Source organism: Thalia democratica, chromosome 5 (assembly GCF_965202585.1).
Source record: "Thalia democratica chromosome 5, ktThaDemo2.hap1.1, whole genome shotgun sequence".
Taxonomy (NCBI): Eukaryota; Metazoa; Chordata; class Thaliacea; order Salpida; family Salpidae; genus Thalia; species Thalia democratica.
Genome location: NC_139169.1, coordinates 47679746 through 47706580, shown reverse-complemented (window position 1 = coordinate 47706580; position 26835 = coordinate 47679746). Strand labels below are relative to the sequence as shown.

Genomic DNA, 26835 nt, shown 5'->3' with positions numbered 1-26835 from the left:
AGTATTGCAATTTTATACTTCTAATAAAAAGAAGTGACATGATGATATGATAATTAGCTCTAATATAATATAAAATATAAGTTAGTAAACAAAATGATAAAAATATTACAATCTATTCAATAAATTGAGTAAATAATTTTTTTATATAAAATTAAACCTTTCATATATAGATACATATCAAATACTACAATGTTAAAATTAACAAAACTCCTATAGAAAAAATCAAAGTGTTCTAATAAAATTTTACAAAGAAAAAGGTTATATATAAAGTAAAAATTTAATTATTTTCAAAGAGTATTACATATGATAGAAAAATAAAAAAATGGTTTGTATTCTTTTAGTTAGCTAAAAAACAATTAAATTAATCCAGTTGTTTTTACAATCAGCATAGTATAGCAAAACCAGGGATGTAGTTTGAGGAAATCTGCAGTCTTTCAATCTCCTTAAAATACTACTTTTTATCTCACGTAATAAAAGCAACCTATTTTTATATCAAAATTATAAAAAAAAAAGTATTATGTGACGAAAATTGACGGTCTACAGACCCATTCAAGCTACGTCCCCGGTAACAACTAAAACAAAATATATCTGTCATAATTCTTGGGTACAAAAACACACTAGGTAAAAATAAAGCTTAGTACAACAAAACTAAGGTTTTGGTTTTCCAAAAAAAAATATTTGCAAAGACTTGCAAAAATGCACTTTACTTAGTAAACTCATTTTGTTATTTTTTGATTACATTTTTATCATTATTCCTTAATTATTCTCTCAATGCAAACACATAGCCAAATCAATCACAGTGTAGGTAAATCAAGAATAGTCTTTGGAAGTCTTCTGTCTAAAGATGCTTGTATTGTATTAACTATATTTCTGTACGCATCAACCCAGCTGATGTGATCAGTATTATTATCAATATTGGTCGACACGGTGTGAGGAATCATGTTGTTTATGTATCGATGTAGCGTTTTCAAAGACTTCGATACTACATCTAAGTTTTCCTTCTCTAAAACCATCTTTGAGAAAAATCTGCAGAAAAATGTTTTAGACCAGCTGCAAGTTGAAATTTATATAACAATTTAAAAAATTGAGACAAAATTAAGTTTGCTTGTTGTGATGTCAAAAACAGGATTGGCTTTATTCAATCAAAGAAATTGTTTACTAAAGTATAAAAAGACATAAACTTAATTACCAAAAAAGAGTTATAATTAATAAATTAAGCTTTCAGTACAAAAATATCAAGTTAATAGACAAAAAACAGTACATCATATTTATCATTCAACACCTTTATAATAAATAACTGACTTTTTAAATAATTAAACAATTGAGATTAAAAGGGAAACTTAGAAATTAAAGAAACCAACTAACAGAGAAACATTGTTAACGTCGCTTAGAAAAGGCATACCTTCGGTACAACTACAAACCCAATTTCTCAAAGTATTTCTAATTTCATTTAAATTCTTTTTTTTGCCATAAGTTGACTGTTGCTTGTCGGCAAGTTTTTTAGGTGGCTTAATGTCTTCATCAAGAGGTTTTAAATTGATACAATATTCTGGCTCACCTAGAAATCAATACATTATTTGTTTAAAATTCAGTTTACTTTACAATTAAGGAAAATTAAACTTTAATAAAAAATATTTACAAATAAGGCCTAAAAAACATATCATAATATATGATCGTTTTAAATTTACGAATTTATTATTTTAAAAGTTAATAGGTTGTCAAAAATATATTAAACAACTATGTTTTTGTTATGAAAAAAAAACGTCTAAAATCTAACCATTGATGCATTGATCAAAATAGTATCTAATTTAATAAGTTAATAAAAAGTAAGTTAAACATATTCAAAAAAAAACAAAAATAAAACAAAACACAAAACAAACTAAGTACATATTTCTTCAAAATCCTTACATGAATACAAAGTATTATTTAAAAATCTTAAAAAGTACTTTTTTGTGAGGATGAAAGTTCACTTTCGACATCCGAGTCAATCTTGTCAAATATTTGGTTTATGCGCATGTTTGTCCTTAACTGTCTTTTTAATTTCAAATTTCTCCGTTTTCTTCTCGGTTTTTTTATTTTATTAACCATTGTAGTGGTCGTTGTTGGGCCGTGCTGATGTTAAAAGTTTGACATGTTTTAAACCATTTTTTTTAGAGTTTTTTTCTATTAGAGTTTTAAAACTTACAAAAAAAATTCTTACCTATTTACAATATATTCTACTAATTAGATTGTACTAATAATTAGAATGATTTAACAAAAAAAAAATGAAACAACTTTCATTTAATTTTACGTCCCTAAAAATAAGTACTGTTTAAAGTCGTTTAAACAAAGTTACGAAAACGTTTAAAACGTTTTAAAGTTCATATTTATTTTTTTAATAACTTTATTTATCAAAAAAATGTAAATTTAAAATGTTTGTAACTTTTAAAAGCTAAACTTTTAAAAATAAATACCATAACAATTAAATCTCTTTGTTGCTGGTCAAGGTTTTCAATAACTTCCATTCTAATGTCTTCAGGTAGTTTAGTCAGAAAGCTATCATTTAAATCTACTTTTGGTAAAGTTTCTCTAGGTTTCTGTTTTAAAATGTAATACATTTAGAAACTATTCAAATTAACATGTTTGACTAGATTTATTTTTAAGTAATTTGGTTTTGGTTCATTTTCGTAAATCAGTAAAGAAAGGATTATAATAGGAGTCATTAAAAATACCATAGATACTCTGTAATTTTAGAATAATTAAAGAAGATAAATTATAAACAAAAATAATTTATTAATACTATTTTATAAATGCTTTTAATCTAAGCAGAAAGTGTGTAACGTTCTTAAGGTACTGACAAAAAATATTAGAAAAGCATAAAACTAATTCTAATAAATCTTATAAAAGCTACTATTTAAAAACATTTTGGCATAATTAGAAAAACAGGGTAGGTGTCAGAATAGCAGAGATACACTTTAGCACGGAGTATAACTTTTGCATGTAGCTTTAGTTAAGCAAGATCAATATTTTTTGGCTGATAAACTTAATACAGTAACCTGCCTCCCTAGTTACGCACTGCCAGTATGGTATGTACTTTTTAACCGAAAAAACGCTGCGTTAAATTTGCAATTTCTTTTCTCTTAAAAAAACAGACCTTAAAGTAGCAATTATATTTAAAAATTAATTATATTGCATTAAATTTAAATAAATTAAAACTAAAGGAACCAGAAAATAAGTTATGAACCTAGAAATTAAATATCAAATCCAAAACTAAAATAAACATACTACAGTTTATTTATTCAACAGACAGTGCAATTTTGATTTGCTTACCCCATAATAAACAAATAAAAAATAGTTAAAAAGTCATACAAGTTTTAGACAAACAAAAACAATTAACAGTGTAATTAAGATTTACATACCCAATGATTGAAACATAAATGTAAAAAGCGTATAAAAAACAAATATTAACGAAAACCACAGTAAACCTCATCATTTCCTTTTAAGAGCACCACCCTATTTTATCCTTAACTATTGTGTTTTATACCAAAACAACTAGTTAAAATGCAAAAGTTACTACATAATAATTAAGCAAGAGTAAAACTTTATAAGCCTAAAGTAAATTATTTGAATAAATACAACTTTATAAAATGTTGATCATTGTTTATAGTAATCTTTATTTATTCAAAACTAGTAATTAATTATATGTGCTATGTAAACTTTTAAGGTACAAAGAATTACAACATATATTTAAAAACTTTCTGAGTTGAATATAAATATAAATATACACAAGTAAATACATATACTAAATAAATAGTCAAGACTTCTTATAACATTTATATGTTTTGTTTTTATAATGAAAGTTTTTCTTATAGGGAATTTCACTTTAATAGTCATTTGTAAACTTTAGATATTTTTAACATGTTTGTATTAGGCTTGATATAGGTAATTAAAAACTAAAATTTTCTAAGACAAACTTTCAATTGGGCAAGCACTTTTGCGCTGTGTTCAAAGTTTGTGCTTAGGTAGCAGTTTACTGTATTTATTAAAACTATATTGAATAAAATGTTTACAATTGAACTTAATACAGTAAATATCTTCTTAATACAGGAACTTCGAGAGAAAGAATACTTACCAATTATTTAAAATTATAAACAAGTAATAAGGAAATTATAATTCAAAGCTCGGCAACCTTTTTTAAAAGAATACCATATATACTAAGAGAAGTCACTCGCAGGTACCAAAAAGTTAGAATACATCCTTTGTAGGCTCTACATTATAATAAAAATATTCACTACAATATAAAAAATTTGGTAAATTTAATGTTTATTCAATTATTCAATACTGTATTTAAGATTAATTTAAAAATAACTTGTAGTCTAACTCAAACACGAAGTTTTGGTCAAAGCTTAAACTTGTAACACTAACTTATAGTTTACATTTCTCATAGTTCGTCTTATTTCAGTAAAAACATTAACTATTTTACAAAACTTGATTAAACTTCTATAAAAGTTATTTGCCATATTCTACTCTTAAATATATATTTATATTAGTGATCTACTAGATCCGAATATACTTTTTTAATCAAGATCCAGCCAGAACTAGATCTTTTTTTAAATCGAGATTCAGTTAAATCCGAAAGGGGATCCACAAGATTAAAAATAGTAAAACAATTTTTGCATATAGTATAGTTAAAAATATGTAGTTAGCTCATATAAGCCGTTGATGAACGGAGACAGGTCAAATATGCACGAAAATACTTTTGCACAAAGGATCATTTTTTGCATGACAAAAAAAAATACAATAAATAAAATTACCAACCAAGGGTAAGGGTTAGGGGTAACAGTGGTAGTAAAAATGAAAAAATAAAATAAACTAAAATATGATAAGAAGAAAACAAAATAACTGACCAAGTGTAAGGGTTAGAACTAATTAATCAAAAAGAAAAAAAATATCGACAAGGGTTGGGAGTAAAAGTGATAGTAAAAAAAGTGAAAAATTAATTTACTAAATAAATAAAAGTTCAACTTATGCAAAAGTTACCCCTCGTGCAAAAAAAAACTTTGTGCAAAAATGACCTTTCGTGCAAAGTGTCCTTTCGTGCATATTTGACATCTACCCTTGGTGAACAACGTGAAAAACTAAAACCAGAGTAAGTGAGTTATTTCATAAAGCTAAAGAGCTAAGAGTTGAATAGTTAGTAGATATTGAAAAATAAGGCGTGTAAGAAGATGGAGACAAACTCAGTGACAAACTTATAAGATAAAACGTAGGTATGATAGATGCAGAAGATCAACAATAAATTCGGGCTTGTAGGCCATAACAATTGTCGCTCTAAACAAAGGAAAGGCGTTCTTAGAGATACTGTCAGGGTTGCTAAAGAATTATTGTAAAACTCTTCCAGGTTTTCTGGTTTTCTGAATTTCTTCCAGGGTTTTAAAAAACAAGTTTTTTAGTCCATGTTTAGTATAAAATTAAACTAAAGCTAAAAAAACTTTCTAAAATAGTATAACAACATTGAAAAGAATACTCTAAAAGCTGATATAATTGTGTTTTTTAATGATTTTTCTTTAATTACATAATTTTTTTTATCTATGTGATATATTTTTCGTACCTAGTCAAAACTTCATTACTTAACATATTAAAATAATTTAAAATTCCATTTTTTTTTTGCCTAAAAAGTCAAATTTCAAGGTCTTCCAGGATTCCAGATTTTTTTTCAACCTGGTACTGTAAATAACTAATCTACACAAAGGTAGCACATTAGCCTAATATGAAAATACATAAAAAACTCACCAGAATATCTATAAGTAGCAAAAACAGAAGTCTGTATACTTCAAGTTATTTGCTTTTTATTGCTATAAGAGTAAAGCTATTCAAAACAAGTTTTCAAAAGGACAAACAATGTGAAAAATATAAACAATTCAACTAAATTAAATTGAATTTAGATAATATATAAAAAAAACTAACAGCTTTTTCAAGCAAATCCTTTTGTTCAGTAATGTTTTCAACAACTTCGTTTTTGATATCTTCAGGTAACTCATTAAGAAAACTTTTACTTAACTCAGTGTTACTTTCTCTTTCTTTAAAATTCTGTTTTACAAAAAACTGTTTACTGATAAAATCTATGAAATGTTAAAACACGATAGACATGTTAGTATTTAATATATCAACAAGTTTTTTAATTACATTTTACTACAGTTTACTCCTATAATTCAGCAGTTAAGTTCCAACTAAGAAGATTTAAAACATCAAATGTATATGATAGTTTTCGTTAGACGTTTTTTTCTTTAGAAAGTAAAACTTTATAGAACAGTTATCTTTTTATTAAACTTACGACACAACTTCAAGAGTTGCTTGCTAATAATAAAGGGTAGTTTAAGAATAATATCAACCAAAACTAAAAGAATGTAATAAAGGATTTAATGTATATATCAAAGGATTTTTGTAAAATTTTTCCAGGTTTTTAAAAACAAGTTTTTTTAGTCAATTTTACTTAGTATAAAATTAAACTTGAGTTTAAAATATCTATCGTAAACAGTATTACAACAATAAAAGAATACTATAAAAAGCTACTTTAAATGTGTTTTTTAATGAATACAATTCCGTTTAATCTTTATGATAGATTTTTCGTATCTAGTCGAAATTTCATTACTTTTCATGTTAGTTTAAATTTCCAGGATTTTTAGTGATTTTTGTTCGAAGTTCCACGTTTGTTTTTTTCAAAGTTTCTTAAATTCCAGGTTTTTCAGGTTTTTTTTTTGCCTAAATTATCATACTCCAAGTCTTTCCAGGATTCCAAGTTTTTAGCAACCTGTAGTTTACAATTTAAAAGTTTAAACAGATTTAAAATAAAGTAAATATAATCTAAAAGCTGTTATAAAAACTACAATTTTAAGTAAATCGTATTTTATTTATTATTAGTATTTTTTCTTTAGTTTTGAATACAATGCATTATTTTAGAAATTAAAAGAGTAAACTCAAAAATTTAAAATGGAAGAAAAATTTAACTTTAATAGCTTACTCTCAAACAAACCTGAAAATATAAGAATTCACTTGTTAAAATATTGGTTTACAGTTGTTTCAAAATAAACCGTGACAAAGAAGGTCAAACTCACAACTTTGTTGAGTAAATTTTTTTGAAGTCCTATATTTTGTTTGACTTCTAATCTCATTGCTTCTGGCAAAAAGCTTAAAAATTCTTTTTCTATTTTTTGCACATTGTTAATTGTTAATTTAGTTGCAGAAGGTTGATCAAAACATGGGGTTTTCTGAAGAAAAAAACACCTTTCAATTTTACTTATTTAATTAACGAGCATGCAATTAATAAAATAGTTTGTAACATTATAAAAATACTTTTGAATGAATTGAAACTGTAATGTTTAACATTTTAGAAATGATGTTCATCTGTTGAGGGTTATTACATTTCAAAACCACATAAGATCTTAGACTTATCTTGTTTGTGAAGTAGTAAAATTTGAAAAGTGAACGTAAAAACAAAAATTGAAGTTTTTATAACATGTATCATTTTAAACACCAAGGGTTTGCTAATCTTAACAATCATTATACTAAAGGTTTGCAACCGATCTTGCCTGAAAAGCACAAATATGCAGCTTGCGAATTAAATTTTAGTTAAAAATTTTGTATAAAATAACATAAACTGAATTAAATGTTTATAATAATACTTATTTATGATTTTTAAAAATAAAAAATTACAGCGAAATAAGTTCTTTGGAATTTAATAACAACAACTTTTATACAACAAGCTTTCAAAAACCTCGTAGAACTGAGTCGTTAGTTTAAAATAATAAAACATATTTAGTTTTAATAAATTTTTTTTGCTAAATAAATGAACATACTTATAAAAAAAATACAAATGTGATTTTTATTTAATTGTAAGTAAGCTGTGGTGCTAATTCTAAGATTATTTTGTTCAAGTTGGTGTTGTACAAACATAATTTTTTTTTAGTAAAAATAAATAAAATATTGTCACTCGCAAACGATTCAATTTTATTATATGTGGTTCGCGAACAAGAAGAGCCTTAAACTACTAATCTATAATAAGACTATGGTGGTTTAAAAATATATTGCATACCTCGAGTTTTAATTTAAGTTTACGAAGAGTTTTGATAACTCATTAGTTATCTATACAAAAGTTAGAATAAATCTAAGTGTGTAACTTAGCGATGTAATAATCGCTTTTCGGGGACTTAGTATAATAAAAAATATTAAATCTACGAAAAGTTGTAAGAATCATTGGCATTAAGTCTTGCTTGATTAAAATTAACCTTTTGAATAAGACTTTGGACCTAAAACACAAAAGCTGTGAAGTAGCTATGTTATTGTTTATACTTTAAAGACAGTAAAATTAAGTTGACTGCTTAATTTTTTGTTACTAAAATTGTTGTTTTCTGTATGAACAATTAGTGCACATTAGTTCTGGACACCGATTTATAAAAACAGTAAAATTGCACTTTTATTTGTTATATTATGATGAGTTTGTTTTCCTCTATAAAATTGTATAAACCATATACTATTGAATATTTTTTTTTTTTGTGTATATTGTAATTAATTAGATGACGTTTTATAAAATTTATTTTAATTATTTCAAAAATATTTCAACTTAAAGCATAACTAACTAACCAAACTGTAATTGTTAGATTGTATGTCATTTTTCAAATTGCTATTTCTTAGTTTTTTAGGTGATCTAAATGTTTTAAAATTACTAACTGTTTAATTATACATTTGTACGAGCAAATAAGTAAGAGATTGTATAACACGTTAGAAAAATTAAAACTTTATTTAATACGTTTTTCTTTCAAAAACATTTGATTTAGTTAAAAACCGTTCTTCTAAATTAGAAAAGTAGCTTTAAGAACTTTTAAATTAGAACTTCAAAAGAGTTTACAATAGCTAAAAATAATCATTAAGATTCAATAAACAGCGAAAACTGAACTAATTATTGGACATATTCAAAGAGTTTTTCAGTAAATAAACAGAAAACTATATATTAAAATATTCTTTTATATAACAATATTATTATTTTCAAAGATTGTTAATTTGATACACCTTTATATATTATTTAAATGAGTACACTAACTTAAACTTATTGAAAAAAAATAAAAAATATTTATAGTATAATCATAAATATTTATTCAATTATCAGTACTACAATATTACAGTAATTTAATAACCGAATAACAAAATTTGTAATCTTTGACTTCGATGGAGATGGACAAAATGAACCATTAGTTTTATTTTTTGATAACTTTTCGTCTTCAAAACTAGGTGTTAGTAATGAGAGTTGTAACCCTATACCTCTTAATTCTACTGGGTTTACCTAATCAATTGAAACTAAATTGTATAGTAAAATCAAATCAGTTATAAATTTTATAAAGTTATTGTTAGATACAGTAAAAAAATATTTAAAAAATATCTGAATATACATTTTGAAAAACCCAAGTACATTATAAATGTATAAAACTATTTATTAAAACCAATGTTAAAATCTTTCTTTCGTGATTTAATTTATTTACTTTTAGTTTAAGTAGTAGTTGGCAGCTTTCAGTAGCAATTACATCGGCATCATCAGTTGGTTTCTTCATATTTTTGCTTGACGAAACGTTTTGACAGATGCCATGACCACCGAACTTTTTCGGATTCACAGGTGCTTTTGGGTCTCTGACTTTTAGTTTTACTGTAATTTTTTGTCCCAAAAGCTTTTCATTCTGAAGACGATCACTTAGCTAAAAAAAGTTACTTCAAGTGAAACATTGATTATAATAACCATTTTATATAGCTAAGTTGAGGTATACTTTTTAAATAACCTACAACTTATATTGATATTAAACTGCAAAAACACTTTACTTTATACCTACTTCTTTTGCACAGTTCTGAATAAAGGTGTCAGCCTCAGCTTGATTTTTTAATCTAATACCATAATTTATATTTACAGATAAGGACTTCCGATCAATGTCACTAATTACCTACAAAAATAACTTTACTTTTAATCAAAAAATTGTATCTTAAAACATATCAATTACTGAAAAGTGACTAAAATAGGTATTATAAACTATTTTAATGCAAATAACTACAAAGTTTTCAATTTAAACTCAGCTTTTTAATTTAGATTTTTAAAACGCTAGAAAAAATAAAGCTTTTTTTTGAATAAGTATGAATTAAAGCATAATATAAAAATGTTTAATCAGTATGTAAAGCTCAAAATTATTTTGCTGTAATTCTGAAATGTAACCAAAGTATTTGGCTTATTTTTTATATAAATATAGCTTTAAGAATTACTTGTGATACATTAAGACACATTCTACTGTATGTCATCACAAATCAATTTTTCATAAACAGGTAAGAAAAACTAAAACTAATTTAAATATTAAATTTTTATAAGTTGCTTAAAACAAATAGAAACTATTAAGATCTTTAAGCATACTGATGAAACATTGCTTTGCAATCACTGACTGACAATGTAATTTAAAAATTCACTTTATTATAAGTTAATAAAGATTATTAAACACTATGAAACTGTAAACTTATATAAATTTAATAATAATGAAGACTAAAATAAATGTTTAGAAAGTTAATATTTATGTACTCAGATTTGTTTTAAACAACTTATCATACATTACTGCAAAAAAAAATTTGCTTTGTTTGTATACAGTTTAAGCATAATTTTTCAAGTATCTTAAATTTAAATTTATTCAATTTTATACTAAAATTTATTAGTATATAGCTGATGTAGTACTTTGATTTAACGTGACTAGATATATAGTTGGACACTTTAAGCTAAACCAAGCAAATTTAAGTAATATATTTTTATCTCTTAACAAATACTCGTTACTAAGTTACAGACAAGTCCGAGTTGTATCAGTTTTATGAAAACTAAATAAAATATCCTAAATCACCAAAGGAATTGTAACCGTGTAACTTATATATTTTCAAACTTCGATCAAAAGGTATTACAGGGTGGCGACTATTTTTTTTTTAAGTAAAAATGTTCTTGTTTTTTTTAGTAATAAACTAAATAAAAAATACAAAAAATTTAAAAAGAGCTTTATTCTATTACAGCGCATATGATTTTTTAAATCTAGTTCTTCCAAACATATTGTCAATTAACAAATCTAAACAGTTTCTTAAAAAAGGCAGTTGAATAAATGATTTTTAAACCTGAAGTTCTTTTTTTTTTTCTGCCTTTTGCTTATTAAATATATAATCGTGGTGTTTTAAGTCAGAAGTCCGCAAACTTCGGTCCATAAGCCACATCCAAAACTTTTTAACAGTTAATTCACTAAAATTTTACTTTTACGTTTACATTGCTTAATACTATTTATTTTAGTGTTTTAAAAATTAGCAGACCCAAAAAAAATACTCAGAAAACCAGTCTAAAAAAATGCAGACCACTGGTCTAGTTATAACATAGCATTGCGTTTACAACCTCTTTGTTTAAAATACTCATAAAAACTCTGTTTCCAAGTCATGGTAATAAATTATTTTAAAGTCCAGCACCAGTAAACATATATAATCTTAATACCTAATTACAATTAAAATTAGCCTTAAACATTTTTTCATCATTATTTTATTATTTAACAGAATATAGTCCCTAACCTCTTTTTTTTGATAATTTTCTTATTTACCATAAAATACTTAACTTTTACATACAACTTTGAAAAAATTTAAGAACATTCATTGTAAGAGTTGCTACTCTATGGTAAATCACATCATCAGCTTAAAGTGTGGTAACAATCAGTTTTGTTTCAAAATATCATATATTGGCATAATATTTTGTCTTTAAAAAATATTGTTGTACTTTCTTATTGCACAAAAAATTTATTAGTTGATAAAAATATATAATTAAATAGTTCGTTCTTAGCTTCTGCAAAAGTATCAATTTTAAACAAAAAAGTAAAGCATTTTGAAAACTTTAAATAATTTGATTAAGTAAAACGTTGTTTTCTAATTACTGATATTTAATGTTTAGATTATTAAATTATTTAACTTCATAGTTGACATTTATAACAACAATTTAATTAAAAATCCTAGAATATTTGGCTCAAATATTTTAAATCATATCTCAAAGAAAATTGTTAAAATTTTTAGGTTTGTCAATTAAAGTTGTTTAAAATTCCACGAGTTTCCTTTTTTTTTGCGTTAGTTTTAAAATTCCAGAAGTCTATATATTCCAGATTTAATTTCCAGACCATGTTAGTTTAAGTAAAATTAAAATAAAATTGGGTACACACCTTTCTTCTATCAATACCTCTACAAAGTTCATACAGTTTTTTTCCAGTTTTTAAGCCAAACTCTTCTTTTAATTTTTCTAAAGTAAGTTGTTTTAATTCTGAACAAAATTCCACTCCCATTTGCTGAAGCTTACGTCCTGGAGCAAAAAATTGTTTAGTACATGTAGTAAATATTTGATTTTCTATTGCAATTTAAATATTTTTTAATGTATGCATAAAAAGTATGTTGTATATGTAAAACGTTTTGTGAGACTTTAGATAAACCTTGCAAAGTATTTTCCGTCTATAAAAACATAATTAAATCTTTAATTTGTTATTATTATAAATATTTACAAAACGGAGAAAAAAATACTTTTTTTACTTAATATTTAAATATATATATCTTTAAAATACCTCTAAAATTTACCTTTTGATGTGTCATGATAGTATTAAAACATATTGTTCAATTCTAAAGTTATGACAGTACATGCGTTTATTTCTTTTTTAAATGATGAATGACAACACAAACAAGGTTTTTTTTTTTCCTATAATCTTCATAAAAAATAACAAAAAAATCAATTATAGAAAAATCAATTACAAAACATGCTTATTGGTTAGAAATTTTGATAGGATTTCATCCATGGTAATGCGTATAGACTTACAAACTAAATACTTTATAAAAGAACAACATAATTCTGTTAATTAACTTGATATCTTGTATTAAATACGTAAATTACTCATTTATTTAAAAATTTTAATAAGAAAATTACTAAATCTTACCAAGTTTAATTTAATCTAAACAAAAAAAAGTCCATGATTTATTTTTAGAAAATTATTCATTTACTGAAATCCAAATAAAAATAAAACACTAAATCAAAAAAAAATAGAAAACTTAATCAACATCACAGGGTTTATAGGAATCACCTTAAACTTTTATAAAATCAAACAACTAGGAGAAGAATTAAAATCTTACAAAATAAATAATTAAATAAAAATTAAAGACAGAAATTCATATTGTAATTTATTTTTTTTTAACTTAAAGTTTTTCGACCTACGCTTAGAACGACCGAAAAGAAGTTAAATAAACCACATGGATCCTATCCACAGTAAAGTTAACGTAAATATTTTAAGTAAAAATTAGCAGTATTTTTTATATTTATTTTAATCTAATACTAATATCAAAAGCACTAAATAAATATAAAAACATTACACACAACATACTTACCAGTTTTTTTTCCAACACCTGGTAAATCATCCACGTTTAAACTACTTATAAAGTCTTCAACATCATTATTCTTGACAATAAACTGACCGTTTGGTTTTCCTTTTTTAGTTGCCAATCTTGCTACAAGAATATTTGGTCCAAGACCTAGTTCAAATATTAAGAGTTTTTTATACAGCAGTCAGATTCTTAAAAACTTTTAAAATAGGATACATTTAACTATCTACATAAGTAAGTATTCAAAGCATTAACCAGCAGAACAAGTGCATTTAGTTGTCTCAAAAACTAGCTGCCTAATAAACTTTAAAACTTCGTCTATAGTAATTTGACTTGGTATTTGATTGATAAGAGAAGTAAGATCAACAAACATTTCATCACACGATACTGCCTGTATGTCATGTGTCAATGAGGCTACTACCTCATAAAACTTCTTTGATATTTGCTCATATGCCTCGAAGTTGTACGGAATACACCTGTTAATAAAAATAACGGCTAAACTTAGGTAAATGTCAGCCGAAATTTAAACTTATACAATTACCGCATATCAAATTATAATATTTACATTTTGATGAGTCTAATTTAATTTCTATTTAAACAGAACCATGAATTAATGCTAAATAGAAGCTATCATTGAATCAATTATAGTTGGTTAAGTAGTAAATGAAACAGTTTATTAAAACTAGAGAGAAGAAAAAAAAGATCCAGGTTATTAGTAACTAGAAATTGAAATTTCTAACTGATAGCTTAACAACTTGAAAATAGCTTGATAGTTAGTACCAGGCACGTTGCTTGGTATGTTACTGTAAATCTGCAGCAATGTTTTTTCTTTCACAAAAGCATGCTTTTCTTTCAATTATTTGGTTTAGAAAGACTCTGCTTTATTAGTTTTAATATGCTTTTGTACTTAGGTTAGCGCTTATTAAACTTAATTTCTGTTATATTAATTTATTGTCTAACTTTTATTGCGTTACGCCGTTTCCCTGCAGATCAGTTCATCAGACACTAAAAAAGATGAAAAACAAAAGTATACAGAGCGATGAATTAACAAATAAAAGTACACATAAAAGTAAAAGTAAAGTTAAATTTAAAATACGAGTTACCATTAAATATGTTGTCTACAAAAGTTAAACTAATTTAAAATGAAATATAGGTAAGTTTCATTTTAGTAGTCTATTAAGTATACATTTTATATATTAAGACTTATAGGGGATTTTAAGAAAACAGAAATGGTCTTTTTACGAAAAGGTTGTAACTCAAAAACAAAAATATACACACAATACAAACATAAATACAACTGAAAAACTAAATTAAATAGAACAGTTAATGCGATTAAATATAAACTAAAAATATTCCCTAGGGTAATGAGGGGATCGAGTGACCAGTTCATTTCTCTCATTAAGGATTTTTCTTTGGTTAGCGTTTGCTATATACAGTCTTTCTAGGTTACATAATGAGCACATAAAGTTTGGTTTAAATCTGCTGTTGGTCAGTCTGAGTATTTTCAATTCAATTGTGTATGTTTTGTTTTTTTCATACAATTTCCATATGTAGTTGGCGGGTTGTGTACAGTTGGTTGGCTTCTTCTCGTTGGGTTTCGGAAATGATGCTCTATGTTCGTAAAATCTGTTCTTGAAGGGTCTTCGGGTGGATCCAATATATGACACTTTTTCATTTTTCTCAGATGAGACAATTGCTTTGTAGATTACTTTTTCGCATTTACATTTGTTCATGATTGGACATTGCTTTCTGTTTCATTCATTTCAGTTGCACTTCAGCTCTGTTGGTAGTTTTTCGAGCAGCTTTTTATTGATACCACTTATGATTGTTTTTATGTTTGGGGAACAACAATATGATATTTTGATGGAATTTCTGTTAAAGATTTTGTAGAGTTCTGTTGTTTTCGGGAAGTGTTTGTCCAGCAGTTTTGAAAAGAGGCTTCCGAATTTTGTTTTCACTGATTCGCAAAAAGGTGGATTGTAAAATATACGTTTTCTTTTTCTGTTTTTTGCTTTGTTGTTATCAATTGTCGGATTATATTCGAGCTTATAATGAAAGTTGCTTTTGTTTAAAGCGTTTTGGTAAATTTATTTTGCGTTATCAAATGATACTTTGCTTTTTGTTAGTTTTGCAATTCTATTTTCAATAATTTTTTGGATGTTTTTCTTAATTGTTCTAGGATGTTTCGAATCTTTGTCAAAATAAATAGTTTTTGCGTTTGGCTTTATATACTGGCAATAGTCATCAGTTAGGAGGTTTAAATGTATGAAGAAGTTAGTAGAAGTTTCACCTGCGCTAATTGTAATATCGAATCTTATGTCTGATAAATTTCGTGTTATTTTGTTTTTCATTTTGCAAATATTACTCTTACTTGTTTGTTTGATAATGGCAAGTCCATCATCTCTGTAGAGTCCAATTTACTAAGTATTAGTTATCGTGGACAAATGGTGTAATAGGTATAAACCTACAAGATCACATACTTCAGCGCCATGAAATGAACCCATAGGTACGTCAAAGTTGTCATTGCTGTTGGTTTTTTTCCACATGGTATTATCATAGAACATGACTGATTTGCATGTGTGCATAACTGTATCTATTTCAAAATCTGTGAACTTTGAATAAGAGTTGGAAAAGTTAATGGCATCTACTAGGTGCTTTCTTTTAATGGTAGGGTAGAAGTGCTTCATGTCAAAGTTCACGAACACTTGCGATTTTTGTTGTTGATTTTTTCGAAACAATCTATCATTTTGTCAGAGTTTTTCCATTGTCTATGCATGGATTTGTTTCTTATGATTGTGATGTGTTTTTGTAGAATGGTTCTGGATAGTTTACCTAAGTGAGTTTTAGATGAATTAATTGTTCTACAGCTGATATCATGCGGAATATTCGCTTTATGGTCTTTGATAGAAAGGAATGCTTTGTTGATTTCATATTTTGGAACTCTTTTGTTTTTTAAACTTATTTGTTTATTTAGGATCTGGGCTGCCTCGTTGTAAATAGCATTAATTGTATTTTCATTGTCAATTGAATATTCGCTTGTTATGCTATTTTTATTAGCTTTTTGTATCTATTTGCATTCATATAGTACAAGTTTGATGATTTATCTGAAAAAACTATTACTATTTTTTTACTGAGTAGGTTTTTTATGTCTTTGTTTAGGGTCTTTTGGTATTTTGATCTGAATTTTGAAAACTTGAGGTTTCTGATGATTTCATAAAGGTCATTTCCAAAGGATTTGAGCTTGTCTGATTCATGTGCTGATCTTCGACTGGTGTAAATATTTGCAAATTCATCAGCTGGTTGGGTCAGTTTGTCTCTGTCAAGAAAGAAAACTTTCCATCGCATCTTGTTGATGAATTTTGCGGTTTGGTTGTACATTTTGGTCATGAAGAGAGTCTCATTGGTAATTGAATGGTTTTAATAAGAGCACTTAAAATCTATTAAGATTAATTCATCGCTGCTGTGCATCATGCTGCAGTTTGAGAGTGCTTTAAAACCAGTAGTGAGCAAAGGATTAAAAGAAAAAAAAATTAATTCCTTTACATAAATTACTCTGGTCTTTAGATATTTTATTGTACCTAATCTTAACGACTAAAACTCATTTGAAAACTTTTGATATAAAATCAATGAGCCTAGTAGACATTTCCTCAATTGAAAAGCATTCATATAAAAAATCAATATAAATTAATACAAATAGTAAACGTTTTTTGCTCGTCTTTTCTATAGTTAATTTTAAGGTAAAAACCTGTGTTATTTAGTATAAAAAGTATGAAAAGATACTGTAATGCTACTTTAAAAGTGTTTTATGATAAATAGAAAACTTAATGATACAAAAAAAAATTGTAAATGATAGATTTTTTGTGTATAATCAAAACTTTTAATTTTACATATAATTATTTGTTTAATATTCCAAGTATTTTCTTAAGAATTTCTCAAATTTAAGGTTTTCAAGTATTCAAGGTTTTGTGGCAACCCTAAATTGACTTATTTATATATTGACAAGAAGTTTTGAAAAAAAAATAAGCTTTTTGTTTTTTTTAGGACTACTGGACCCCATTAAATTCTTTAAATACATTTTTAGGTACAACAAGTTATTTCATACTTAGTTTTGGATCGTACCAGACATTTTGAAAATAAAAAAGTATTTTGATTTTTTTTTGGATTCATTGAACTTAATAAAATTCTTAAAATAAAAATTTAGATACAAGACGTTAGTTTTAAACTAAGTAAATTAAGACACATTTTCGGATCATACCAGACTCTTTAGAAAATGAAGAAAAATACTTTTTTAATATTTTCTCTGTTTTAAATATTTATAACTTATTAACACAAAAGTTTAATATAAAAACTTTGCTTTATTTAATAAATATTTTTTTAGGTGGTTCAAAATTTTAGAATTTTTTTTAAATATTTCTCAATTTTTACTTTTTCTGTGTGTTTTTAAATATGTTAAAAAAATATACATAGGACTTTTCAATAAACTAGATATATAAAAAACATCTTTGATTGTTCTAACAGGTTAAATTTTAGTTTCTTTATTTAAAATGTTTGTTCTTTTATGTAACCAAAGAAGTAAGAACAAAAATTAATAAAAAAATAGAGATTTTTCATTTTTTTATAAAATAATGCTTGATAAAAGTTAAGTAACTATACTTTTTAAAACCTAGTAAATCTCCTAGATATTTATTAATATCATAAGTTAAAAAATATTAGTGAGTATGTTGAACTTTAATACTAAATATTTCTTTTATTTTACAATAAAGTTCTAAAAACTTTGCATTTTTATCTGATTATATTAGCAACAACTTTTGTAAATAACTTTAAAATTTTATAAACTGTATCAAAAATACTAACTCTCAGCCTAACTACCATACTTCTTTTAATAAAATAAAAAATTTTTTTATACTTATTTGAATTAAAAATTTATAATTGTACACAAGTGGTGACCATAAGGACTAGGGAGTACAAAAAGGTGTGGAGCAACATAAACTGAATTGTATACAATTATCCTTCATACTTAATCATTTTATTTAACTTTGAAGTTTTATCACAACTGCACACTACACATCAATATAAAATACAATTGCAATAAAGAGAGTTGAAATTGTTCTATGCCCCCTATGACGTTATATGGCGTTGTCACTGATATTTTATATTTTTGCAGCTTAATTATTTATTGAGCTTGCTACTTACCCTGATAAGTATTATTATTTTATCAATTTTTTTAGTTAAGAAAATAATTTTAAGCTATTTGACTCCTCTTCAAAATAAAAAATTACAGGGTTACCAAAGGTTTTTTTTATTAATTTTTTCAGGTTTTTTTAAAGAACATGTTTTTTGATCTATTTTTAATAGAAAATTAAAATTAAGGTAAAAAAATTCTTAGATAGTATAGAAACATTGAAAAGATACTTAAACCCAAATAAAAAAGTGTTTATAAATTAATTAATTATACATAAATATTTTTATATATATTCTATACGATAGATTTTTTGTATCACATGGCAATTTCATTATGTATTTTAAAATGTTTTAAAACTCCAGGTTTTTTTTTTGCCTAAATTTTCGAATCCCATGTTTTTAAAGGATTTCAGGTTTTTGGGAAACCCTGAAATTGTCTCTTAATGGTGTTAAAAAACTAGTTTATATAGCTTCAATTTTTATCAGGAAAGAATCAAAAAAAATTATATAGAATAATAAAATTTAGTTGAATTGACAAATAATGTGACATCAGCTTCCAATATATATCTTTCAATCAGAACTAGTGATGTACCGGACTCACTATCCGGGTCCGGCCGGATATTACCATTTTTGTCTGATATCCGGCCGGATTCTAATTTGAAAAAAAAGTCCGGATCCGGTTCCGGCCGGACTCTAATTTGAAAAAAAAGTCCGGGTCCGGTTCCGGCCGGGTTCTAATTTGAAAAAAAAGTCCAGACCCGGATCTAGTTAGTAAAAAAGAGCATACTGAAAAGTATTTTTTCATAAACAAACCCTGTGTAAATTAATAAGAGTCATTTTCGTCAGTTAAAATTAAACACCTACCGTGATTGGCTCATTTTGTACACGTGACTAATTTGCATTTGTTTACATTTAAACTATGAAATTAACATTTCATGAAATGCAACTCTTTACATATGTTGTAAAATTGAAAACTTTGGAATGAATACTTGCATTATTTGTTGTTTAAAGTTGAGCTCAGAGAATATTTAGAGTTAATACGGTTGAATGTACGAGCCAATGACAATCATATGACGAAATGTTTCAAACTAAATACTGATGCAACAATACATCAGAACATGACAGGCAGTTTATATGTAAGCAGTTAGTTAGTTTGGAGTGTAGCTTGAAGCAACGAAATATCTTGAACGTTTTTGTGAATGCTTATTGTAAGTAGTGTTTTGTTTTAAAAGTGAATATTTCAACAGGTGTTTAATTGCTTAAATATTTAAGCCAGGTTTATAGTTTAATAGTTTATTAAAATTTTTACAGTTTCTTGTTTACTATAAGTTTTATTTAATTTTTAGTTTTTTGTTTTAAGTCTTTTGATATAGATTTAAATAGCTTCCAGTTTTTAAAGTGTTACGAAAGTACAGTAGACTACCGCTTAAGTTTGCGCTTTTTTTGGTACGCATCTCGTCTTAAGTACGCACTTATCCAGAAAGACAAAAAAAAATCTAAATTTTATATATATATATATATCAAATTTTAAACTACGGTGAGTAATCCTGAGTAGTCTAAGTGGCCTGAGATTGTGAAAATCCTGTTATTAAATGTTAATAAACTAAAGAATTATGTAGTGGTTGCAGAAAAGAATAATGATATTTGAGCTGTAATGCTATAAAACAAATAAATCTAGATGACAAGGTTAAAAAAACCTACAAATACAACATAGTTAAGTCATAACTTAATTTAAACGAACACACATTGATGTTTTGAAAATGTTTGGTAAACAAAATGTAGTTTGGTACTTTCCCTCTAACAATACAAAAAATGGCTTAATATTCTTTTTTATGTCATTGACTGAAATTGACTTTCTATATTAAATGTAGGAATTAATTGTGTAGAAACTTTTTTTAGAAAATATAAATCATTTTAAAATCTATTAAAAAATGTTGCAGGTTAGAATTATGTATTAAATGTTATTTAAAATAAAAAAACTTGTTTATTTGGCTTAATTATTTGGTGGCTTGTTGTAAGAAAGAAAACAAACAACTAAAATTCATATAATACTATGTCGTCAAAAAGTACGCACTACTCGTTCTAAGTACGCACTTTTTGGTCAGGTTCAATTTGCGTTCTTAAGCGGTAGTCTACTGTAATTAATAATTTTGTATATGCTAGTATTTCTTGTTGTGTTTTATATAAAAGATTCATCACTCAAAACTGTCGTGTCTGATTATAAAAAGTAGTCTCAGTTAGAATTTAGTATTTGTTAGATATTAATTAAATAAGGTAGGATTTAATTATGATGGGTAGTACTAATAAGTTAACTGTACCACAATCAGTCCACAACTTTACTACCAAATTGTCAACCTTTGCTAGCTGTTCTACTGATTATTAGATTAAAGTAATTTTTTCAGTTTTTAAAAACCTCATTCTAACTCAGGCTTGTTTATACTCACTCTAGCTAGTTTTATTGACTTAAACAGTGGCAACCCTACTAGTTTGAATATTTTTGGGAATTTTAGAAAATCTTGGACTGCCTCAGGCTAGTTTAGTTTTTTATAAAAATTCAGGCTAGTTTTCTTTTAGATTTTGAATGAGTTTGAGCTGATCCAGTTTTCAATATTTTGTAATTATCTAGTGTATTTTGTTCAAGAACTTGATTTCAGATTTTTAATTGTAAATAACACCTAAATTTGTAAACCTTGTGGCTAGCTGTTCTACTTATATTATTAGATTAAAAACCTCATTCTGACTCAGGCTAGTTTATTCTAGTGATGTACCGGACTCACTATCCGGGTCCGGGTACGGCCGGATATTGCCATTTTTATCTGATATCCGGATCCGGCCGGATTCTAATTTGAAAAAAAAGTCCGGATCCGGTTCCGGCCGGACTCTAATTTGAAAAAAAAGTCCGGGTCCGGTTCCGGCCGGATTCTAATTTGAAAAAAAAGTCCGGATCCGGTTCCGGCCGGATTCTTATTTGAAAAAAAAGTCCGGATCCGGGTCCGGCCGGACCCGAAATTGTGGGTCCGGTACATCACTAATCAGAACATTTAATCTTATATATGAAATCAATGAAATATTTCTTACACAATATCAGGACATAGTTGCTTGGCATTTCCAAAAAACATTCCATTTTTTACCCCAAACTTTCTTGCTTCGTAGTTACAACTAGCTATTTCCGAATAACTTGAGCTGTCTTGCCTGTTAATTAAAAAAATGTTAAGTAAATATATATTTTTTTTTGCTGTAAAACACATAATTAAAAAAAAAAAAGATTAAGGGGGTGAATTATAAATATTTTTATTGCTTATATACTTTACATTTTCTTGATAAATCTAATAAGTATGATTTGAACTACAAAAACAAACCTACTTATAAATGGTTTGAAAATATTTTAAAGTAAGTTAAACTGATTAAACTTTAAGTAACTCAAGTTTGCACTGCCGGTGGTATAAGTAGTACAAACTATCTTGCCGGTCAAGTATAAAAAAAATCATGATTATTTATCTAATTGTCTACTATAAGTCTGACATACTGCTAGTAACTAGCTAGTACTTAACATACGGAGAACACAAAATATGTATAATTTATAGAACACAATACAAGTACAAAGCTTATTACTCAAATCAACATGATAAACAGGAAGTAGAAGATATAACAATAGATTACATTACTATGTTCAAAACTAGTAGTTTTTAAATCATTTAAACTGTGGACTGCACACTTAGTGAATAACTTGAAAATTTCATATCACTACTTTGTGCAAAGCATGTAATCACCTACTTTTTAAACAAACTACTACTACTTTTATCATAACATACTTAAAATGTAAATATAAATTATAAACAGATCATTAAGTAGTAACAAAAATAAATAAATGTTTACACTACTAATTAAACTTATATGCAGACTTTTAGAAACACTGATCTAAGAACTGTTCGGCTTCTTACTATTTCGCGTGATTTCGTGTTAGTACAAGCGCTCTATAGAGCTTATTAGTTGTAACTTATGTGAAATAACCTATTTCTATTTAGAAATAACATATCTCACTACAGCATAAAATAGACTGTTACTTAAATTTTTAGCAACTTAAATTACTTAACACTGAAAAAAAAAGCAAAACGTCAATTAAAAGAAGTGTTGTATATATGTAATGGAGAATCTTTGCTAACTTTTAAAAAAATCAAGTTTCTTTTTGTCTGTATATTTTAATTTAATATTAACAAAAAGAGACAGTAACCTTTGATGTTAGACTTGAACCAAAATATTCAAAAAAATATTTTGAGATTAAATATGTAGAAGTATTTAAATAGTTTTTAAGTTATCAGTAAAAAATGTCATTACAAGCGGTAAGACTATAAAAATTACCACTTAAGATATTTTTATTTTTATTTAAAAAGTTTAAATTTTTTTCTATTTTTGATATACAGTTTTATACAAGTATTTAAATAATTATTATAGTTATGAGAGTTATTTGTTTAATATGCCAAGATTTAAATATGAATATAATAAAACTAACATTGATGTAGATATATCACTATTTTGTGACTTATGGGTGACAGCGATAGGCTTTCCTTTTAAATGTGGGTGAGACATCAAGCTGGCTTGTACAAAGAAACAGTCAATATCAATGTGCATAATTACTTTGTTTTCGATTCTTTTAAGTAAAGAAGGCTCTACATTTTTTTTAAGTTATATACACTGCTTTTACAAATAAAAATATAAAATAAGTTAATTATATAAAAATAAGTAATTTGTCTTTTATACAGTTTGTTCATTTAAACTAACTTTGTTGAAAATTAAGGTACTTCTCAAGTAATTTTTCATAACCTTTCATTTCTACATCACTTTCTTTGAGCGATCTAAAAAAAAGGCGTTTTAAATAAAACTACTAAAGATTCAACTTCATTAATAACTTATCACTTATTCTTTTTTTTTAAATAATGTCTGTTAATGTAGTGAGTAGTAAAATTTGCAAAAAAAAAGTATCTTTTTAATAAACTTACTTTAAATAATCAGCTAATTTTGTTTTCCAACTTGAAATAAAATGCAAACGTGATCTTGAGTAGAATTCAGATATAAAGTTTTTATCACTTGTAGCTGTCATCCTTTGTAATAATCATTAGTTGAAACAAGATTTAAACTTTAAAATAAATAACATTTAAGCTTACCTTGAGTCTGCAATATGGTTGTTTGGTCCACCTAAAAATACTCTTTTTAAATCAAATGTACTTCCAAAAAGTACAAATTGAAAAACACAAAACATGCTTTAATGTTATTTTATATTCATCTTGTTTAATTAAACCTTTTTTTAAAGTTGCTCATGCTCTTAGTATCTTGTAAAGAATAATAAACTCATGTTAAGTTTTTAAACTCTCAGTTATAATATTTCTTTAAAAGCCAATAAGTTATCTAGTGCTTGATAATAATGTTATTATTTAACTTTTTTCATGAGACAAAATATTCTAAATTATATAACTATTATTTCGAATTATCTACACTATAAAAGTTAATAAACAAAAACCTTTCGAGGAACTGAAGTGGGAGTCAATAGATTTTTTAACTTTATTAAGATTTGCAGTAGCAAGAATGTATGGTTTTGTACTTAAAAGCTTGCCCTGTTTTAAGCAATCAGAAACCCAATTGGGTGTTACTACTATTTGGTCAGATCGCATGTTCTGTAGCTTTACACCAGCAAGACTTGTTGCTATTATGTGTGTTGTCAACTTTCTGTTTAGTTTATCTTTTATTAAATCATTGACAAGTAGAAATAAAACTTATGTAAATATATCTAAGTTTTTCAAAAATCAAATATATGCTAAATTCTATAAATATTCGAAGCTAATATATTTTTAGTTAACAAAGCTTATAATTCAAATAATAAATAAGTAAACAAATAGCTTCAGTGGAAATCAAAACATTTTAATAGTCTAAATTTAGTTTTTTGACTATAATATACAACATAATTTAATAACTTAGTTCTAATGATTTTATAAAATGTACAAAAATAAACTGAACTATTTTATATCAACACTTAAAAATGAAAGACTTAAAACATTTACAAAAAGAACAAAACCATGTAAAACTAATAAAAACGATACCTAGTTGCCTGTTGAGTAAACTTTTTTTTTGCTTTATCTGAATAACTACTTTTTTTTAAATAAAAATATATAATCTAAAACAAAATCAATTTTGAACAGTTTCTAACTTTACCACATATTCTAAGTTATAATAAGCGCCTTACCTATACAACACTATAATTTAACTTTTATTTATCAACTAGATATTTTGAGTTTAACAAAAAACTTATTTATTATATCTGTCTTTATAAATTAAAACTCGTAGAATGAGTAATTCTATTCATAAAATCATTTGCATGATCAATTTTATAATAATACAAACTTATGTATTATTTTTTTTTCAACCAACTCATTAAGGATAAATATTCAAACTATTACAAGTTAATTCGGAAATTATTTAAGTCATCGTGTAACGAATACTATTAAAAGAAAGTAAAAAATCAAGATTGTAAAAGTACATAAATCTAAAAAGTAGATATATGAACAAAAGTTTTCTAAAGAGATACAGTTCTTTATTTCATTCAAATTATTTTATAAATCGAAACGCCCATGATAAACTTAGCACATGTTAGCTATTTATTATATAGTATAAAATTTGTGAAAACTTAAGTTTTAAAATAAGATTTTTATAAACTAAAAAAAATATTTTTTTAATTTATATAATGTTTTTATTGTCATAATAGGGTGATCTTCACTACTAATTGAGGCAAACAGATTTTTATTTAACTAAAATTTAGTTTTACCTTATAAGTTTTCTAAAATCTTTTATTTTAACTGATTATATCTCAAAAATTAAACAGTTTACTACTAATCTAAATAAAACAAGTCAAACACTTTTTTAGATATCTTATAAGAGCTCATGAACTGTTTTATACTTAAACTTACTATGGACTGAAACTAATAATTTATAAAAGTTCATAAATAAAAATCTTACCTGGAATAGTATAAGCTGTAACCACCACCATTCTGTGTCATTAGCATTTTTATTTCATTTGCTGATGGCTGTGTATAGCCATTTACATAAACGTACACACCTTTAAATATTTCAGTAAGTTCACCAAGTCTTAATTTGTCTTCTTTAAACTGCTGAATCAACTTTTTATTTTTTATTTTCATGTAACTGTCGCAATTCTCCCAATCTTCTATTTTACCAGACATATTTCAGCCGCTGATGCTTAAAAGCTCAAAAGTAAATGACAATATGTTTTTAGATTATAGAACTATTTTTTTAGTTTTTCTACATGTACATATAGAAAAAAATATAAACTCTAAGGCAACTGTAAAAACGATTATATTTCTTAGCCATTAGTATCCTAAACAATTCATATATAAAGTAATGCTTACTTTTAACAACTTATTTCATAAAATTTAGCATTAGTAAGGGTAAATTTTTATGCTGTTTAAAATTTAATTTTAAATTGGAAAAGGAATAATGTCTTCATTCAGTCTATTCGAATAATATTCTTTTGGTTTTGGTTTACTGATCTCTTTCAGTTCGGTTTCATAGTCTACCGGCTCCATTCCACAACATTTTAAAGTTTCGTCAGAATAAACTTTTTTGTGTTCAAAAACTGTTGACCTGATAATCTGATTATGTATGCCAAAAAACTGTTTAAGGTCAGGAACTGCATCACGTGGAAAATCACCATCTAGTACAAAATAACTACCCGTTTCATAATTTGCCATTTTGAATGGAAGACATCTGTCACCAAGGCTTTCTACTTTTCTTACTACAAAACCATTACCAAGCATGTGACTTACCACAGACTTCAAAACATCAGCTGATTCCTTTCTTTGAAGAATTTTTGTTATTAAAGTTATCTCGTGTCTTGGCATTTTTAAAAGCTATGAAAAAAAAAAGTTTAACTTTGATATTACTACATGAAAAAAAACTTAAATGTAATTATCAAAATCTATAAATGCAATCATATAGTATTGTTACTTTTTTAATTTAAAATTTATCAAACTAAATAATTAACACCAAACAATTGTGTTAAATCTTTAATTAACTATTTGTTAATTATATAATTTGTTAAATTATTAAAGCAAAAGTACCAGTTTTCTGTCTGATATTTTTTTTTTTTAAGTTTTTCAAAAAATAAAATAATTTGCTAAACAATAAAAGTTTATTGAAGTCAATAGTATCTGAATATGTTTT

The 26835-nt window shown here is 25.7% G+C and overlaps 1 protein-coding gene across 1 annotated transcript; it reads right to left on the bottom strand.

Moving 5' to 3' along the window:
• Nucleotides 1–246: 246 nt before the first annotated feature.
• Nucleotides 247–25991, bottom strand: LOC145837182 (translesion synthesis protein REV1-like). The gene is made up of 20 exons (XM_082944950.1): nt 25612–25991; nt 24122–24327; nt 23769–23799; nt 23604–23705; nt 23386–23459; nt 23117–23273; nt 21685–21798; nt 13681–13901; nt 13432–13575; nt 12228–12364; nt 9855–9962; nt 9513–9722; nt 9171–9316; nt 8620–8683; nt 7095–7247; nt 5947–6069; nt 2454–2576; nt 1947–2112; nt 1366–1558; nt 247–1026 (listed from the first exon to the last, which is right to left on the bottom strand). Exons 1-20 carry the CDS (start codon nt 25833–25835, stop codon nt 795–797), a joined length of 2928 nt encoding a protein of 975 aa, XP_082801076.1. The 5' UTR covers nt 25836–25991; the 3' UTR covers nt 247–794.
• Between the last annotated feature and the right edge of the window lie 844 nt (nt 25992–26835).